General features: G+C 39.9%; 1 protein-coding gene across 1 annotated transcript in view; it reads right to left on the bottom strand.

Moving 5' to 3' along the window:
- ANKRD31 (ankyrin repeat domain 31) overlaps nt 1–17643 on the bottom strand; it is a 72429-nt gene that overhangs the window by 50114 nt on the left and 4672 nt on the right. The window contains 6 exon segments of the mRNA XM_076362841.1: nt 2405–2532; nt 2855–3132; nt 6031–6678; nt 14190–14230; nt 15241–15335; nt 15978–16024. Coding sequence (XP_076218956.1) covers nt 2405–2532; nt 2855–3132; nt 6031–6678; nt 14190–14230; nt 15241–15335; nt 15978–16024 — 1237 coding nt within the window.

The raw sequence follows: 17643 nt of genomic DNA, 5'->3' as shown, positions 1-17643 counted from the left end.
TTTGTAAAAGTGTGTTAGTTTAGACTTTTTCCTTTTTAATGACATTTTTGCAAAGTGCATTGTTTCCCACTGGATGATAAAACTGCTCTTCTAGGTTACAATTCATTACAAGATGAGCATTTCAATAACTAGTCAGTTATTCAATAATTTCTCTTTTCTTAAAAGTCAAGTTATCAGCAGTTCTTTTGTACTCATTTAGGTTTTAAAACCTCCGCTTTGTGAGCAAGGAGTATTTACACTAGGATAGTGATTAAGATTAGCTCCCTCAGATGACTTCTCCCCATTACTTCACAACCAGCTCAGCCATTTCTGCAATGAGCGAAAGGTGAACAGCTGCTTGGGAATAGGAGGCCTAAATGTAAAAAATAAAATGTAAAAGATATTATTTTTAGTTTATTATTTTACAAAACAAATGCTATCTCCCATTATGCACTGATTACAGTTTTCAGCTTGGGTGAAATTATTTCCAATACATAGATAAGCTGTTCTGTACTTCACCAGCAGTGCCATCCCAGCATCCCTTCATACTGTGGAGAAGAGCATCCTGGCTACTGCCTCTTCTGAAAAACAGGGAGGGAAGAAAGAAGGGAGGAAGGAAAGGACAGGAGGATCGCCTGCAGGAAAGCACAATGCATGGCTTAGGCCATTACTTGATCTACTAATGAAAAACCTTGAGACAGCAGGCTATATACACTGCTCCTCTCCACAAGCTGTAGCAGATGTGGCTCACTGGCCCTAAAACTCCACCTGAGTATTAGACATTTTAAGTATGACCTTAAAACACGTAGCTCTCCTAGAGCTGTAACTCACAAAGCCTGATGTCTCTGCTGTTTTGTGCATGGTGATATACTGTGAACTCAGATTAATTCCCAACCTTGACTCTGTGTAGATTTTTAGAATCTAATAGATACGGGTTTACCCAGGACCTTCCCTCAGCTGAGCACATGGACAGTCCCTCTCCCCTACCTGTCCAGCCTTGCAAGACCTTAACCATTTAAGATACTGCAGTTCCTAGTCAAAGCTGGTCTAAACTAGCCAAGCAGTTCAGGAGGCATTAAACCGCACAGACATACACGGAACAATGCACAGTTTTATGTTACACTTAACTCAATTCAACTTGTTACTTCAAGAGGACCTATTTCCCATCACTTCTACCTTGCCTTACTTACCTACCTACCTAGCACCTTCCTTGTGTCTGACTTTGTGCAAAACAAGTGATGCTTGCTGATGCAAACAGAAACTTTTTGTGGGGCTGTTTTTTCAGTGAATTACCAAACTAAGATGACTCACAGACTCTTGATTGCTAGGTCTGATGAAAAAGGGAGGTAAACTTGCTAGACTGGATTAACACAAAGCTACCTCTATAGGCAGTGCAACTCTTTCTGCAGAAATCATGCTAAAAAACCCAACAGCTTGGTTTTTGAGTGGAAACTCAAAGTAAGTCAATTTGAAATAGATGAGCAGTTAGTCATACAACTTTAAATCTCATAAAAACAGTGCTTCCACTGGGAATAATTAAAACCCTGTAAAAGAGGTTTATTAATTGGAAGTAGAATTATTCATATTTTGTATGAATATATGTATATATATTGTAGCTATATGTAGCTGTTACAGTTCAAATACTTCCAAACTTTGTAAGCTGTTTAAATGATTGTAGGAGCACAGATAAATCCAGACTGAGTGGGCTTAAACAAAAAAAAAAAAACCTTTTAAGACCCTAATCTTAAAGGTGCTGGAGTGAGCACTTAAGTAAGGAAATTCTGTATTCTCCTACACACTTCCTCTGCGAGGCAAAGAATTTCTCTGCATGCATCTTCAAAGGATGAAAAATAGCAATCTTTCTCTCTGACAAAGCACATCGCAAGGAAAAATACTTTAAAGAGTGCTCCATGACTGTGAAGGCCCTATAATCCTGTATTTAAAACAGACAGGATAACAACAGCAGGCATCCAAAATAGAATAAACTGTTTTGTACAGGTCAACTCCTGGGGATGGCACTGCCCTAAGAATGATGTTGCACACAGAATACTAGATTATAGAAGGATATATAAATGTATCGGGATCTACATTTTCACTCTGCACAAAAACATTTTTCTTCTGCTTTTCAGAATACACCATAATTTTTTCATATATAGCACTGTGATAAAAATTGCATCCTGAAAAAATTTTCATGATTCTTAAGGAGTTTATGCAAACAAGTCAACTGTTAGGTTGCTAATACGCAAGTTTAAACAAGGGAGGGAAATTACCAAGAATTTTAATTATTAAAATGAATGTTTATACCATCTTTTAAAAATAAATCCATGCCACAATATATTGGAAAGGCTATGAATTATATTTGATTCAGTATAGTTGTTCAAATAAAAAAAAAAATCTGTCTGATAAACATCAGAGAATATCTTACTCAGTTTGTTTTCAATTCTCTTGCTTCTTCTTCTCTGCTTAGCTTTTCTATCCTCATTCAGAGTTATTTCTTGGCATATGTTGGTTTCTAGATCCTGCTTGTCTTTAGAAGTAGATTTCTCAATTTTACTGACAAGAGATTTGCTTAGAATCAACACAAATATTCTCTTCTCTATACAAATCGATGTTTATAGTAGAGGTAAGAATGTGAATATATTTGATTTTAAAAGGAAGTCAGTAATAGCATGCAACTACATAGGCTAACTTAGGTAGTACTGAATAAAGAGTAAATCAGAAGAGAAACTAACTTCCCGATCTTTAAATAAAAGGTAAAACCTTTACCTTTTGATTAGTTGAGTCATTCACATAAGGAATTAGTACTCTGTATACATGTACTTGTTACATTAATTAAAAAAAAGAATTTAAGAATATTATGCATATTTTGTCATACTCAAAATCCTTATCTTTGTTTCTTGTTGTACTGCCAATGTGAGACATCCTCTGCTGAGTCTCTTCTAGTATTTGGCGATGACTGGAAACATGATCTCTGCACTTTCTTGAGGAGGTCTCTCTTAACTGCATTGCTTTCCTTGATGTTGTTTGGGCTGTTTCTGCACATGCTGCAGCCTCCATTGAATGTGAACTTCCCTCACCAGTTTGGTTTTCACTAGAGGTGGCACCCCAGTAATCTGAAATTACTTCTTTCTCTCTCTGCTGATCACCAACAGGCTGTGACAAGAAAGAAATATTACAAGCAACTGGTAAGCATGCAGTTAAAACAAGGGCTGCATATATAAGAGCTCCAAGAACATTGTCTTATAAATTACATGTGTGCTCACAGACAATGGAGGGGTTGCTTAAGTGAATAACTGGAATTCTACAGATACAAGAGACAGAGGCTGCCATAGGAGAGGCACTCCTGAAGTAGTATGCCACACCATGTGCCCCTGGCAGAATTAGCCAAGGGAATTATGATGCTCAGAATCACAACTTAAATAATAAATCTAGGCTGGCTGACAGCGAAAAAAAGTTGCTACTATCTGAAAGTTGTTTGGTTGGACATTTGAAATGACTTAACAGATTCATTTCAGTTTCCTATGGACATGAGCACCTGTCCTAAAAAATAAAGTGATGCTTAACATGTCTTAAGCTAGCCCATCTTATCTCACTCTTGCACAAGCCTAGAAATGTGCACAAGATCAAGAATTACTTTCACCTGAGGTTCAGTAACTCCCAGCTGAGAAGTTCTTTCTAAAGACATACCATCCCTGAGCTACAGCCACTGCAGATGAGATTCACTTCACTTACCTTCAGCCTTCTAAAAGCCAGGCATCTAGATGACACTAGGCATCCTCATTACCCCTACCACTGCTGAAGAGTAAGAGCTACTTTCAGAGATGATGGTGATTCACCTCATCCTAAGTTGATCAAAGGGGAACCTAAATGATTCGTGTATACCAGAGGCTACCAGTAAGGGAGAGAAATCCTACCCTAAAGATATGTCATCACATGGCAGTTAATTTGAGTTACTTGAGTTTATTCACTGTTTTAGTCAAGTGTGATGTACTGCTGAGTATCACTCAAGTTGCTGAAACCTGGGTATTTATTAGCTTATTACACACTTGAGTAATGCTGAAAGCTCTTAGGACACACCCTCAGCACACATGCATACAAACTCTTTCACAGTGATGTGGGAGAACTTGTTAGTCAAGTTAGTCTTGTTAGTCTTGGGAAACAGATGGAAATGGAAGATTTGCTGATTAATTTTTTTAATTGACATATTCAGCAGAGAGGCCTCTGAAGAGGTGAACTGCATTCCTGGAAGTGGTCCCTCTGGGTCAAGAGATGATGCATGTTAATATGGCAGTTGGGGAAAACCAAATATTTCAGTTTACAAAACTATCAATGCAGTACTTTCCATGGCATCACATCTGCTATAGGAGGAGGGCAACAGAAGAAGAAGAAAACATTTCAAAGAGGAAAAAAAAGCCATTTGCTTTATAAGGGACCATATATTAAAATAAATGGGCTATCCAGCATCCTGATTGCATCTACAGGACAGTACAGGCTCTCCTCTTTTGGGTACTTGTTTCACCACAACAATGATACTCTGAAGAAACAAGGGTGAGAAAAGACCAAGGTGAACAATATACTGTTAGAACACAACAGTTACTAAAAAATTAACTGGGATTTTTTCCTCATTAAACTGCGTCCCCACTTTCTGCCTTCAAGAACAGCAGATGGAGGCACAAAAAAAGCTAAAATCAATTATTAATTGGCAAGAGGTTATAGATCCCCATTCCCACAGGACCCTGCTTCGCAATCTTAACTGCAAGATTGAGTAAATCTATACTTTAAGCTTTACACAGCTGTGCTACAAATTTCAGAAATCAACACTTCACTGAAAGAGCTTTGTAAGTTGCTATGGTTCTGAGGCAATTAGCCTAGAGACCTTTTGGCACCTTGAAATTAGCTACCTTTGTGGCACATTTTATTATGTACTGTTATATTCAGTTAAACTACCAGCAAAAGACGGAATTAACTCATAGACTTTGGATGCTTTATGCCATTGTGGGGAAGTGAAGTGGCTGTAAAACCACCTTAAATAGCTAGTTATACGTGGCTGATCATTGATTTGCAGCTCCAGATTATTCGAAGACAACACAGAGCAGAGAATCTGATTCCAGGTTTACAAGGGATGTCTACTACACTTTAGAGCATAAACATAGGTTTCCTATGTGTCCTTCTTTTTCCCTTATTATAACCTAAACAGAAAGAGACTATAGCATTGCTCTCCCTTCATGTTCCTCTCCAGATTTTTGCATTCGTGTTGTTGAAGCCAAATGACCTATTCCAGATCACCTTCACAGCACAGGACATAACATTGTGGAGAGAACAGCACAGGGTGAGAGAAGAAAACAGAAAGAAGGATCACATGCTATATCCAAACGTCCTGGCTTCTTCAGGGGAGGACATGAACATGAAACCATGCCTCAATTTTTTCAGTAAGTCTCACAGAGGCAGAACTAAACAAAATAAATGCACTTCTAAATATACATGTAAAAAATCCCCGTAAGTAATCTTTCTAGTCTACAGGAAAGACATAGCTATCATTTCTTCTGTAATACTTGCAAAGCATTTGTATGCTACAGCAGTGAGAGCTATGATAACGGAAAACAGCATACTATAGTCTGGAGAAAAAACAGAACCGGATGGGCTAGGAACCTAGAGTTGGAATCGGCTGGTATATGTCAGTGTGCTAAAATGAAATAACAGAATAGTGTGTTGGAACTTTCCTTGGAGAGAACGTGAGACATAGATGTACAGGGGGACCAGGAGTTCTTGAAACTCCCATGCTATTTCTAGATTTCCATGTCAGTCACTGAATTAACTTTACTAGGATTTCCCAACCCAGCAAGCTCAGCCATTTTCATAACACAGATATATCAAAACAGAAAAACACTACTGGACTTTTAAAACAAAAACAATTGAAATGTATTAAACATGTAAAATATTGATGCCAGTTTATTCTTTACTAAGATTCACATCTCCAAGTAATTTGGCTATTCTATAAAATATTTTATGATGAACATAAATTTTCAAATATTAATTAAACTGTGTATATACTTGCTCATTTGTTGTCCTCTGCAAGTTAGATCCCGTTAAGGCTTTTATTTCTTCCACCTGAATTGTAGCAAGTTGAGGCTTAATCATGTTTGTTATTTGTGTACAGTCATCATCTAACTGGGGAATACTGGGTTCTGAATTTAACTGCTCTCCCTCGGTGTTAAGCTGTCTCTCATTTGGCACTACAAGAGTGACAGGTTGTACTACAGAGGCATTCAGAGCTGTCACAAGCTGTACTGGCAGGGCATCACTGCTCTCATCTGCTGATGGATCAACAGAAAAGGCATGACCCTGACACTCTAACTTGTCAGGCAAGTTAGTGTTTATCATTTTAAGAGTCTCAGAATCACTGAGGGATCTCAACAAATCACTGATTTCAAATTCAGCAGTCTCTATACTCTGTTCAGTGAATGCTTCCATGAAAATCTTCCCTGGGGCTGTCAGTGAAAGATCTGTGCCATTATTAGGGGAATGTTCTTTTACTCTGTTATCTGTGTCAATAATGGTCATGCGGGTTCTCTGGCAATCTTCTAAAATGTGTGGAAATATATCTTGTGGTGTCTGTTCCTTTGGAACCATTATTATATCTTCCAGAAGGGCATCTAGACAGAGGCTTATTTCTGGAGAGAGATCTTCATTACTTAATTTCTGTGAAATCTAAACATTAAAAGAAAAATTTGGTTACATAAAGGAATGGAACAACTCTTTCTAAAAAGCATGTCATTAACATTCACTTTAGAAGTCATCCATATATATACCTATATTTTATTTGCAATTTTTGCATAAACTACAAGACTCAAAGCCTTCCCTAAGGACTTACACAATTTCTTAACAAGGGTTAGACTGAGGTCTCAGTTTCAAAAGTAGAGCACTTCAGCTGTTGGCTTCCACAGCAGTGAAAATCCAGAGTAACAGAGACTAAATCTGTTATAAAGTCAAAGATATTATGCCATTGCCAATGACCTGAGGGTGTTAAAGGGCTTTAAAAAAAAGGCAAAATTTCTGTCACCCAGAAATAATGAAAGTGAATATATTCACAATAATATAAAAAGCACAGTTAGTAAAACACAATATATGAGTTTTGATTATGTGTTTATGTGGATCCCACACAGGTATGGAGCATTTGTGTCCCACAAGCTTCAGTTCAAAACCTTAGGAGTATGTTTGGAGGCTGCACGTTTGAGTTTCCACACTGAGTACAGAACCACAGAACCATAACTGTTCTTGGAAAAGTAATACTGCTACTGTTTTTCTAATCACTTTGAGCTGCTTTCAACAGATGCACCCATTTTTATATTAATTAATAGCTTTTTCATTTTTTTTCCTATCCCTGTTTCAAATGCTTCTGCAGGAGGAGATCAGATGCCTCAGCAGACCTAAAACATATTTTTTCTATATAGTATTTGCATCTAATAGTGCTGTTGCTTAGTAATACTGGATCTTAAGAAAATCTCTTTCAATACGTTTTTAGACTCCTGCTGCCAGCAAGTGGCAACACTGGGCAGTGCAAGAATCCTTTAACCGCTGGTAACATAATTTTGATAAAGCTCACACACAATAAAATAAAAAGGGCAGAAATCTTACAGCATTGACTCACATTCAGTTTGTAAGCCATTATAAATCCCTGAGTCTTTGTTGAAAAATTATTCCCCAGTCTGCTCTTTCCTATCTTGTACCTGTGCAGCTAATTGTTCCTTTTTAAGTACTGACTACTTCTTACTTTGCTGTATTGAATTACAGTTTCTTTTTAGACCACTTCTCTAATTTGTGCAGTCTTTAAACAACTGGGATAAAAAACCCACTGGCATAACTTTCTGTACTTGAAGAGCTGTGGTATAAACAGCATGTATGCATATTACAAATTTCCTAAGAAAAAGGCTTGGGGCACTTGTTGAAGGGCAGGTGAAACTTACATTTGTATTCATGGAGAAGGATCAGGCAGGCATAAGTGATTAATTTTGCAAGATCCTAAAATCCCAAATGCCAACTGAAATCCAACACTTAAATGTGGCTGGTGTTCACAAAACCCCCATCCAACTACAGGTGCCTAAATTTCGTAAGTACTCATTTCTGTTGGCAAAATCCTGTGGGACTTCCTCTACAAGTAATTAAAACCTGCAAAACACAATTAAAGTCAAAAGTTTCCCTCCCTAAAACCCATCCTCAGCTGCCACTTATCCATACGCTTAAAGCCCCAGTGCCTAAGGTCCCTGTACCTTCAATTGTCTGTTGAAAAGGAACAGAGGAGCTACTGAAGGAGCAAGGCTGAGCCAGCTGGGTACTGAACCAAAACAGGGAGTTCCCTCTCCTGTGGACCCCAGTCTGGTAAATACGGTCTGAATACACATAAGTTTCATTCAAAGGAGGAGCAGGATTCTCCCTCAGCCAGTAGCTCAGCCGTAAAATATCAACATTGCAGTAAAGGCAGGTTCAGGTCCATCCTCCACCAGAACAGCCATGCTTCAAGCAACTCATTTAAAAAATGGGTTCCTATGTAAGAATGCCAAAGAGAAAAAGGTATCTCTTTGGCATAAGGCTGTTAATTCTTTTTAGGGTTTGAATGCCAACCATCTCACGGCATCTGTGAATCCCTTCCACTGAGCATGAGCACACTGCTTTGAAAGCCTTGATTTAAATCTCACTATCCTCATGTCTCAATTATTCCCAGTACAAATCCAAATCAAAGTGCTCCTTAATCCAGGTGCAAATCCTGCTGACCGTCTAGCATCAGCCCAGAATCTCGTCTCCCCATCTTACCCAGTAAGCACACACTGGGTAACAGCTGAGCATGGCTACAGTCAACTCCAGCCTCAGCTGATTTAGAACCTCGCACCAGACGAAGCAGGTGGACAGGGAAGTCAAGCAGAGGTTTCATCTAAAAAAAACAACTTACTTGGCCGTGGGTATAAAAACCATGTGTTAATAAACTCACTGCACCAAAGGCCAGTGAGCAAGCCAGGCTTAGCCAAGCCTTAGACATCTACCTCTCCCTGTGCACTACATGGGCAAGCTTAAATCTGGCCTGTCAGTTCCAGCAGATGGCAGTGCATTCACATCACCTCGGTGAATCTTGACATGCAAGGAATTTTTTTCCATGTGTTTGAGAACAATTAAAAAGTTATTAAGAAATTGGTGGCTATTTGGTGTCACAGACTGTGGCTTGCAAATGTTACAAGATAAAACTGGACTGACTAATACTGAAGCATAAATAATAAGGGTGGAGTGGAAATGTTAAGTGGACTCGTACATCTGGTAGCTCTGAGTCAAACAACAGCAGAGTTCAGCCTTTCAATACATACATGCAAGAGAATCACTATGAAAGAGTTAAGGCTTCAGAAGGATCAACATTACCAGCTTTTGTGAGAAAGCTGAGCTGAACATTACTGCAATATACTGGGACATAAGGGATGCACAGAGAATCACAGAACAGTTGAGGTTGGAAGGGACCTCTTGAGACCATCTAGTCCAACCTTGCTGCTGAAGCGATGTCAGCTGCAGCAGGTTGCCCAGGACCATGTCCAGTCAGGTTCTGAGTAGCTCCACAGGTAGAGAATACACAACCTCTCTGGGCAACCTGTTCCAGTGACTGACCACCCTGACAGTTAAAAAGTGGGGGTTTTGTGTTTAGATGGCATTTCTTTCTTTTTAATTTGTGTTCATTGCCTCTTATCCTATCAGTGGGCACTACTGAGAAGTCTGGCTCCCTCATCTTTATTCCTTCCTGTCGGGTGTTCATACACATTGGTAAGATCCCCCCAAGCCTTCTCTTCTCCAGGTTGAATAGTCTTAGCTCTCTCAGCCTGTCCTGATACGAAAGATCATAGAACCACAGAACAGTCTAGGTCAGAAGGGACCTTTAAAGGTCATCTAGTCCAAGCCCCCCCTGCCATGGGCAGGGACATCTTCAACCAGGTCAGGTTGCGCAAAGCCCCATCCAACATGACCTTGAATGTTTCCAGGGATGGGACATCTACCACCTCTCTGGGCAACCTGTGCCAGTGTTTCACCACCCTCAGCATAAAAAATTCCTTCCTTATATCTAGTCTGAATCTACCCTCTTTTAGTTTAAAACCATTCCCCCTTGTCCTATCGCAACAGGCCCTACTAAAAAGTCTGTCCCTGTCTTTCTTATAAGCCCCCTTTAAGTATTGAAAGGCCACAATAAGGTCTCCCCGGAGCCTTCTCTTCTCCAGGCTGAACAACCCCAACTCTCTCAGCCTTTCCCCATAGGAGAGGTGTTCCATCCCTCTGACCATTTCTGTGGCCCTCCTCTGGACCCGCTCCAACAGGTCCACATCTTTCCTGTACTGAGGACTCCAGAGCTGGACGCAGTACTGCAGGTGGGGTCCCACCAGAGCAGAGTAGAGGGGCAGAATCACCTCCCTCGACCTGCTGGCCACGCTTCTTTGGATGCAGCCCAGGACACGGTTGGCCTTCTGAGCTGTGAGCGCACATTGCTGGCTCATGTCCAGCTTTTCATCCACCAGTACCCCCAAGTCCTTCTCGGCAGGGCTGCTCTCAATCCCTTCACCCCCCAGCCTGTGTTGATACTGGGGGTTGCCCCGACCCAGGTGCAGGACCTTGCACTTGGTCTTGTTGAACCTCATGAGGTTCACATGGACCCACTTCTCGAGCTTGTCCAGGTCCCTCTGGATGGCATCCTGTCCCTCTGGCATGTTGACCGCACCACTCAGCTTGGTGTCATCTGCAAACTTGCTGCAAACTTGACTGCCTATGTCATTGATGAAGATACTAAACAGTACCGGTCCCAATACGGACCCCTGCGGGACACCATTCGTCACCAGTCTCCATCTGGACATTGAGCCATTGACCACTACCCTCTGGATGCAACCATCCAACCAATTCCTCATCCACCGAACAGTCCATCCATCAAATCCGTACCTCTCCAGTTTAGAGAGAAGGATGTTGTGGGGGACCATGTCAAAGGCCTTACAGAACCAGATGCACCAGTCCTTTAATCATCTGTGTGGCCCTGTGCTGGACTCTTTCGTGTACTGAGGACCCAGAACTGGACACAGTATTCTAGAGGTGGCTTTATCAGTTCTGAGTAGAGGATCACCTCCCTCGACTTGCTGGCAACACTCTTCCTAATGCAGCCCGGGATATTGTTTGCCTTTTTTGCCTCAAGGGTGTACTGCCAGCTTGTGGCCAGCTTATTGTCCACCAGGATCCCCAGGTCCTCCTCTGCAGAGCTACTTTCCAGCCAGTTGGTCCCCAGCAAGTACTGGTGCCTGAGGTTACTCCTCCCCCGATGCAGGACTTTGCATTTCCTCTTGCTGAACTTCATGAGATTCCTCTCTGCCCAGTTCTCCAACTTGTCCAGGTCCCTCTGAATGGCAACACAACTATCTGGTGCATCAGTCACTCCTTCCAGTACCATCCCTGAACTTGCTGAGGGTGCATTCTGTTCCATTTTCCAGGCCATTAATGAAGATGTTGAACAGTATTGGCCCCACTATTAACAGACTAACCACAACAGAAATCAGAGCTGCTACATCATCAAAATCAAGAAAACCCAGCAAGACTCATTTTATGCTGTCAGGCCTTCTATGCAGAGATTATGTTAATTAACTAATTTCTCTTGTATTTTCAGGAATAGATACACAAAACTAACATGCCCAGTGACTCACTGCTGGTTGTCAAGGTGTCTGTCCTGCCCTTTCTTCAAATCAGTACACAGAAGCCTGTGATGGCCATTGGTTCCTCTCACAAGAGGTCTTCCTGCAGCACTCAGATCTTGCCAGTGCCAACATCACCCAATATGCAAAAAATATAATTCACTGCAATGATTAATCCCAACCTTCTTACTCCAGGCCCCTAAAATATCCTCTCTGGAGATATTCCAATGCACTCAATCTGCCTATTCTTCAGAGGCTATTAATCATAGGTAATCTTTGTTTCAAGGGAATTCAATTTTGTTCTATTTAACTAATTCTGTACAATGAGAATATTTCATTTAATAAACTTGGTATTATAGTTGTATATTGGTAGTTGTATATTTTTCAAAAAGGAATAGCTTAGGGGATTTCATTTTTTTCCTTTGTTCTGTGACAAGGGATACCTGACCATGTAATCAATCATATTTGCTACAAGACATGAACAATTTGCCATACTGGTCTCAAATTTGTCTTTGGTGAATTTTAGCAAGTACTGTTTTTTCCCCAACATTTACCTTAATCAAGCTCCCTGAAAAAAGGAAAGTAAAATTGATTTATATAGAATTCTAGCTTTTTATTTATAGGTACAAATCTATGGGACTAGATGGAACAGTCATAATGCTATGGTCTCTGCATTAAGCAGGTTATTTCAGCAGATAACTACACTGCCTATTGCTGTAAATTGCTCCACACTGGAATGTCAGAGAAGAAATACTGGAACTGGTATCCTGCTGTAAGTTAATGTGAGGTTTCCTAAAAAGCTGCAGATGACAGCAAGCATTACATGTACCCAATAAGATCCTCTCATTTCTCTAAGACCCATGGAGTTGATGTCACTAGTGCTGCAGAAATCCTCAAAACTGTCCATGGCATTGCAATAGGAGTTGGTAATAGCAGTTACTTTTTGCTGCAGAAACAGCAACAGAGCAAATTTCAATGACAGTTTCTTTGTCCAGCATACGTAGACCTGAAAGCAATGAACCGGTCAGGGATGAACTGAGACTAGAAATCAAAAAGCACAAAGAAGGCATTGTGCCTCAGAGGAGTAACAGAAGGAGATAACAATACAGAGGTAGCAGAGCAGACCTAAGTAACATCGCGGTTGCAGACAATAGCATACAGATAGATGATACAGAGGCAAAGGTCAAGAACCCCTTCATGAAATGCTGCTAGCACTTCCTCTGCTAACTGGAGAGAAATCTGCTCAAGTCCTTCACTGCTGCTTGGACTTCACTGGCTGCAAACCAAGAATGGAGGGAGTGCTGGAAGGGAAAAGGGGAGAGGGGAAGTGGAGAGGAATCAAGGGAACGTTTGATCACTGGATGTTTATGTCGGTGGTTGCAGAACCTTCAATTCTTGCTCAAGACATTTCTGGGTTGGATGGCTCTCATGGATATATTGTTGAATTTTTGCTACTGTGTTTTCTGGAAACCGTCAGGGAATTCCTTCTTCCCTCCAGGGTTTTCTTTCTTTTACGTGCAAAAGCAGTGCTTGCAAGCAGGTAACTACTAAAAAAATCAGTATTATTGTGAGCTACACTTGTAACATTCAGATTGCATTAAGCTTATCTAAATTAGTGTTGGCACAGTCCCCATCCTTCCACTTGCCTTCAGCTGTGCATTTCCACATCCTCTCTTGTGCTGCACTGGCACTTATCTAATCTTCTGGGGAGCTGGATTGAAAAGATAACCTGGCTGAAAACTAAGCCAACTAAAAAAAATTGAACAGCATCTGACAGTTGTTCCCCAAAACTTGCTTCATGCTGGGGGTCAAACAAGCACTAGTGTCGGCCCAAAGGAAGCAGCAGAAACGCATGGCAAAGAAAATGGGCAGTACTTTGCAACACCCAAGTAGGTAGGCTCACACTGGAGTGGAATCATCCTCGATTCAGTATCGCTGAGAAAGGAGATGACAAATGGGGGAAAAGGTAGCTCCAAAGCTATTCCCTCACTTTTACCTCATCAGCAGTGAAACCTGTCACTCACGAGCAGCTTTAGGATTACCAAAGAGATGTATCAAAGAGACTGGTACTACCTATTTTTGTCCACAAGTCAGTCATTACTCCCAAACAGAAGGACAGTTACAGATACTCTGTTCCTCCCCAAAGACCTTCCTAATGCCTCTCCCACAACTTTCATTGGTGGAAAACATGTTTTAAGCTACTAAAAGTCTTCATTACTTTAGCTTAAGTAACAGCCCTTATAGATTCTCTGCCATGGTGATGTCTTTCCTACTTCACTGTTACTGCTATGCTTCTAGCCCTGTGCCCTGCAAGCTTAATAACTGTAGTTCCTACCCAAAAAGCAGAAGATAAAGGTTAGCTCTTAAGCTGTTTTCACCTAATGTGCTCAGTGCCAGTTTCAACAACTATGTGTCTGCTTTTTAAAATTAAAGAACCAGGTATTTTTCAGTAAAATATTCTCCAATGCTAATTAAATTAAATTATATTTTATATACATTCAGTTGTAAAAATACACTAACCTTTTCTTCTGAATCTTTCTGAAATCCATTCAATTTGATATCTAAATTCAGGAGAGTAAACAAACATTTCAGTTATACTTTCCACTTCTAAAAGTTCTCATCATCTCTAATAAAATGGCCTCACTTCCTGATTAAGGCTGAAGTTTCAAACATTAAAAATTACTATAGTCATGTTCCTTAAGTGGAACTGACACTGAGGTTTCTAGTAAGGCTCTGTTAGTCACCAAATTATATTCCAGGGCTATTTTGTCACATTTCTTCACTGTGGTTCAGAGGCCTGTGTTTCCAAAGACTACCAGCAGACGAATTGCTGCCCATTCCACAGGATGAGACCTATCCCCTGCCCTCTGTAATTACAATGCAATTAGACAATACAGCTAAAACAATCCAATAATTTACTGCCTCTGAAAAGGGCTGGTCCCAACCCCCCTACTCCCATTACCGTGTTTTGACATTCACGTGACTCCCTGGGAATTTCCTAATCAGAAATAAAGTGAATGGTTTTCTACTGGGTTAGCAAAATTAGTTCAAACAGGGAGACAGCAAAACAGATGGGGCAGTCCTGCACTGCTGTGAGGACAGAGGAATGGAAGTACTACTGAAGTAGCAGCATGTGACAGACAGATCTGGGGAATGCCCAGTAGCATTTTTGTTTCTCCTTTCTTAAAGATGCCTTTGATTCTTGGATATGTTAGTAAGAAGCATGTAAGAACCCTCAATGACTGTTACATCCATGCTTACCTTACACACCCATATAGCACTTGAGTACCAAGTAACCTGTAACTTTTGTCAGAAAATTCCACAGCAATGAAATAATTTTAAGCTGGAAATATACCACTGGCTTGGGAAAACAGTTATTTCTTCAAACAATCCTAACAGAATACTTACAAAAACATAACTTGTAATCCAAGACAACTATGAAAACTAAACTGTTGTAAAGGCCACATATAGTCAGATTCTAAAGAAACCTACATGGATACTCATCTTCAGCTTCTCAAATGATTTTGCCACAGCTAGAGCAACTTTCAGTTTTGTACAAAATACAACATACCTACAGAATTATTTTGCTGTCCCTCTACTGCAGCATTTAGTGAAAAAACAGGCTTAGAAATATTTTCAGTAAGTGATGGACACTGAATCCAACCCCTAGAATTAAATAATACAATAAAAAGTTCTTATTCAGAAAGAATTGTAATCTGCTCAGCTTAAGAAAATTTCTACAGTACTTTTAGTTTATTTATGCAGTTTTGTACTTACATTTATGGAAACAACTGCAGCTATTTTAGAGGCATACTTCTCTTTACAAGGACATGCAGTAACTAAGACTTCCAGATTTCCTAAGTGGAGATAGCTATGTTTGTACATTCATTCCCTAAGTGGAAAAATGGTCTTTCCTATTTTTTATTACTTCTTTTTGTATTTCTATTATAAATCCATCTTCTACTGAAATCCTTCCATAGCTTCTAAGAACAAAAGGTCTAATATTATTTATTACAAATTTTTGTTTATCTGTCTAATGGTTTTCCCTGAGTAGTTTACTGTCATTCCTGTAGCTTATGCCCTTATACCATGAAAGGTAATATCATCAATAAAAACAAATACAGGTAGTTTGACCCATAGTGGACACAGAATTACTGCTGACATAAATATAGATCCTTCACTAAGCAAACAAGAAAACTGCTTCACAATAGAACACTGACAATAAAATAACATACAAATGGAGGTATAACAGAATTGTTTAATTACAGTATGCCTGACTGGAATTCCTGTGTGATGTATTATACTCACTGCAGTAGAGACTGAGACTGGTCAGATGCATACGGCTCTCGAGGTATCTGAATGGAAAAAAAAAAATTAACAAGTTAGTTAATGAAGTACCTCATTATTTATTTTCTCAGCTTTATTACATGCTTATCTTCTTCCTTCTGTAACTGAGTTGGGAAACAGAATTTTTAGATCTGATCTTTACATACATTACTAATAAGATATAAAAGCCATTCCACTTAAATCTTTTTCATTTGTGCTATTTGAGAAAAATGTTGAAAAATAAACCAAAACTATGAAAGACAATACTCACCCAGAAGGAAAACATACCTAGGCAAGTAAGATATGATTGTTTTATACTTCAGGTGTTTTATACATCAAAAGACCAAAACACGAGGTATTTTTATTTCAACTCCCAGTTTTAATCTTTTTTTGTGACAATTCCCTCTTTTCATTAAATAAGACAGGGTGCTTTTCCAGAGACTGTGGAGTTTAGTATACAATTCTCAACATTTCTGGAAAAGGCAGAATTAAGGAACTTAGCACAAGACATGCACATCAGCAAGCTCTGAGTGGCAAGGCTCCCACATGCAGACACAGGAAAGGGCATGTGGGTAAGGAAAGAGCTAATGTCAGAGCAGGAGCCGAATTCAAACTCTTTAGTAAAAGGAGCTTGGATCTGCTTTTTGTGCCTCTGACTGTACATAAGGGAGAGATCTCCTCTAGTATGGAAAAAGGAGCCTTTATTTAAAGTCTAAGGCAACCTAGGAATGATTAAGATAAGCAAGTGAACTGCAGAATGGTTCTCTTCCAGATGAGCTGAAAACTGGGGATTACTAGTAGATTATCGGCATACTGGCTGAAATTTTAAATAAATCATTGACATACAGTGGAGAATATTCACAGCACTAGTGAAACTCTGGGAAAGAACATCTTGGTGTGGACACCAAGTGATGACTTATTTGGCTTGCACAAGGTATTAGCAACACAGTAAGAACAACCATTTTAGCAATGACCTGAAGAGCAACGGGTGGAGACTGCCCAGTAGGAAGGACTGCTAAAAGGCTCCCTGGAACAGAACAGATTCTTTAGAAACAGTTTGTGCAACAATTATTGACTGATGTAGTTCCAAAATATGGCAATGGGATAGTTGGCAGAAAGTTATTGACTTTGCTAAATACACCCTTTGTATGAATCAGCCTGGGTATTTACACAGAACGTTATCCAGAGACCAAGCGAGGTCAGGAGGATAGCAGAACAACTACTAAACCTCTTTGGCTAACATTGCTCAGACAGACGCTTAAAGCTCAATGAACTACCGTTACATCTCAGAAGAAGGAGGAGCTATTCTGCCTGCTAAAAAATTAGGTTCCAAGCAAAATCAGTGTATTGCTGATTGGTTGAGAAGTCTTCTCAAATCATATGAGTTACACAAATAGTATTTGTGGCCACTGACTGCAAGCACTGGGAACAGCCTTTTGTCCTGCTCTCTTGCTTTTTTAAGGAAATTCCTGCAAAACTCAACTAATTTTTCTCATTTGAGCACTTATTTATACAGCCAACTATCTGAGGGGACTCTGGATGCGTTCCAAAAGAAGTCTAATGCTTAAAAGCTGTTAAGTGCCTCCTAACAACTTTAGGTGCAGTTCACCAAACTAGGCAAGAAAAAAAAGCCTGGAAAAGGTGAAAG

This window comes from Aptenodytes patagonicus, chromosome Z, assembly GCF_965638725.1.
Source record: "Aptenodytes patagonicus chromosome Z, bAptPat1.pri.cur, whole genome shotgun sequence".
In the NCBI taxonomy this organism is placed as follows: domain Eukaryota; kingdom Metazoa; phylum Chordata; class Aves; order Sphenisciformes; family Spheniscidae; genus Aptenodytes; species Aptenodytes patagonicus.
Note: the sequence above shows the minus strand (reverse complement) of the source record. Positions and strands in the feature narration are given on the sequence as shown.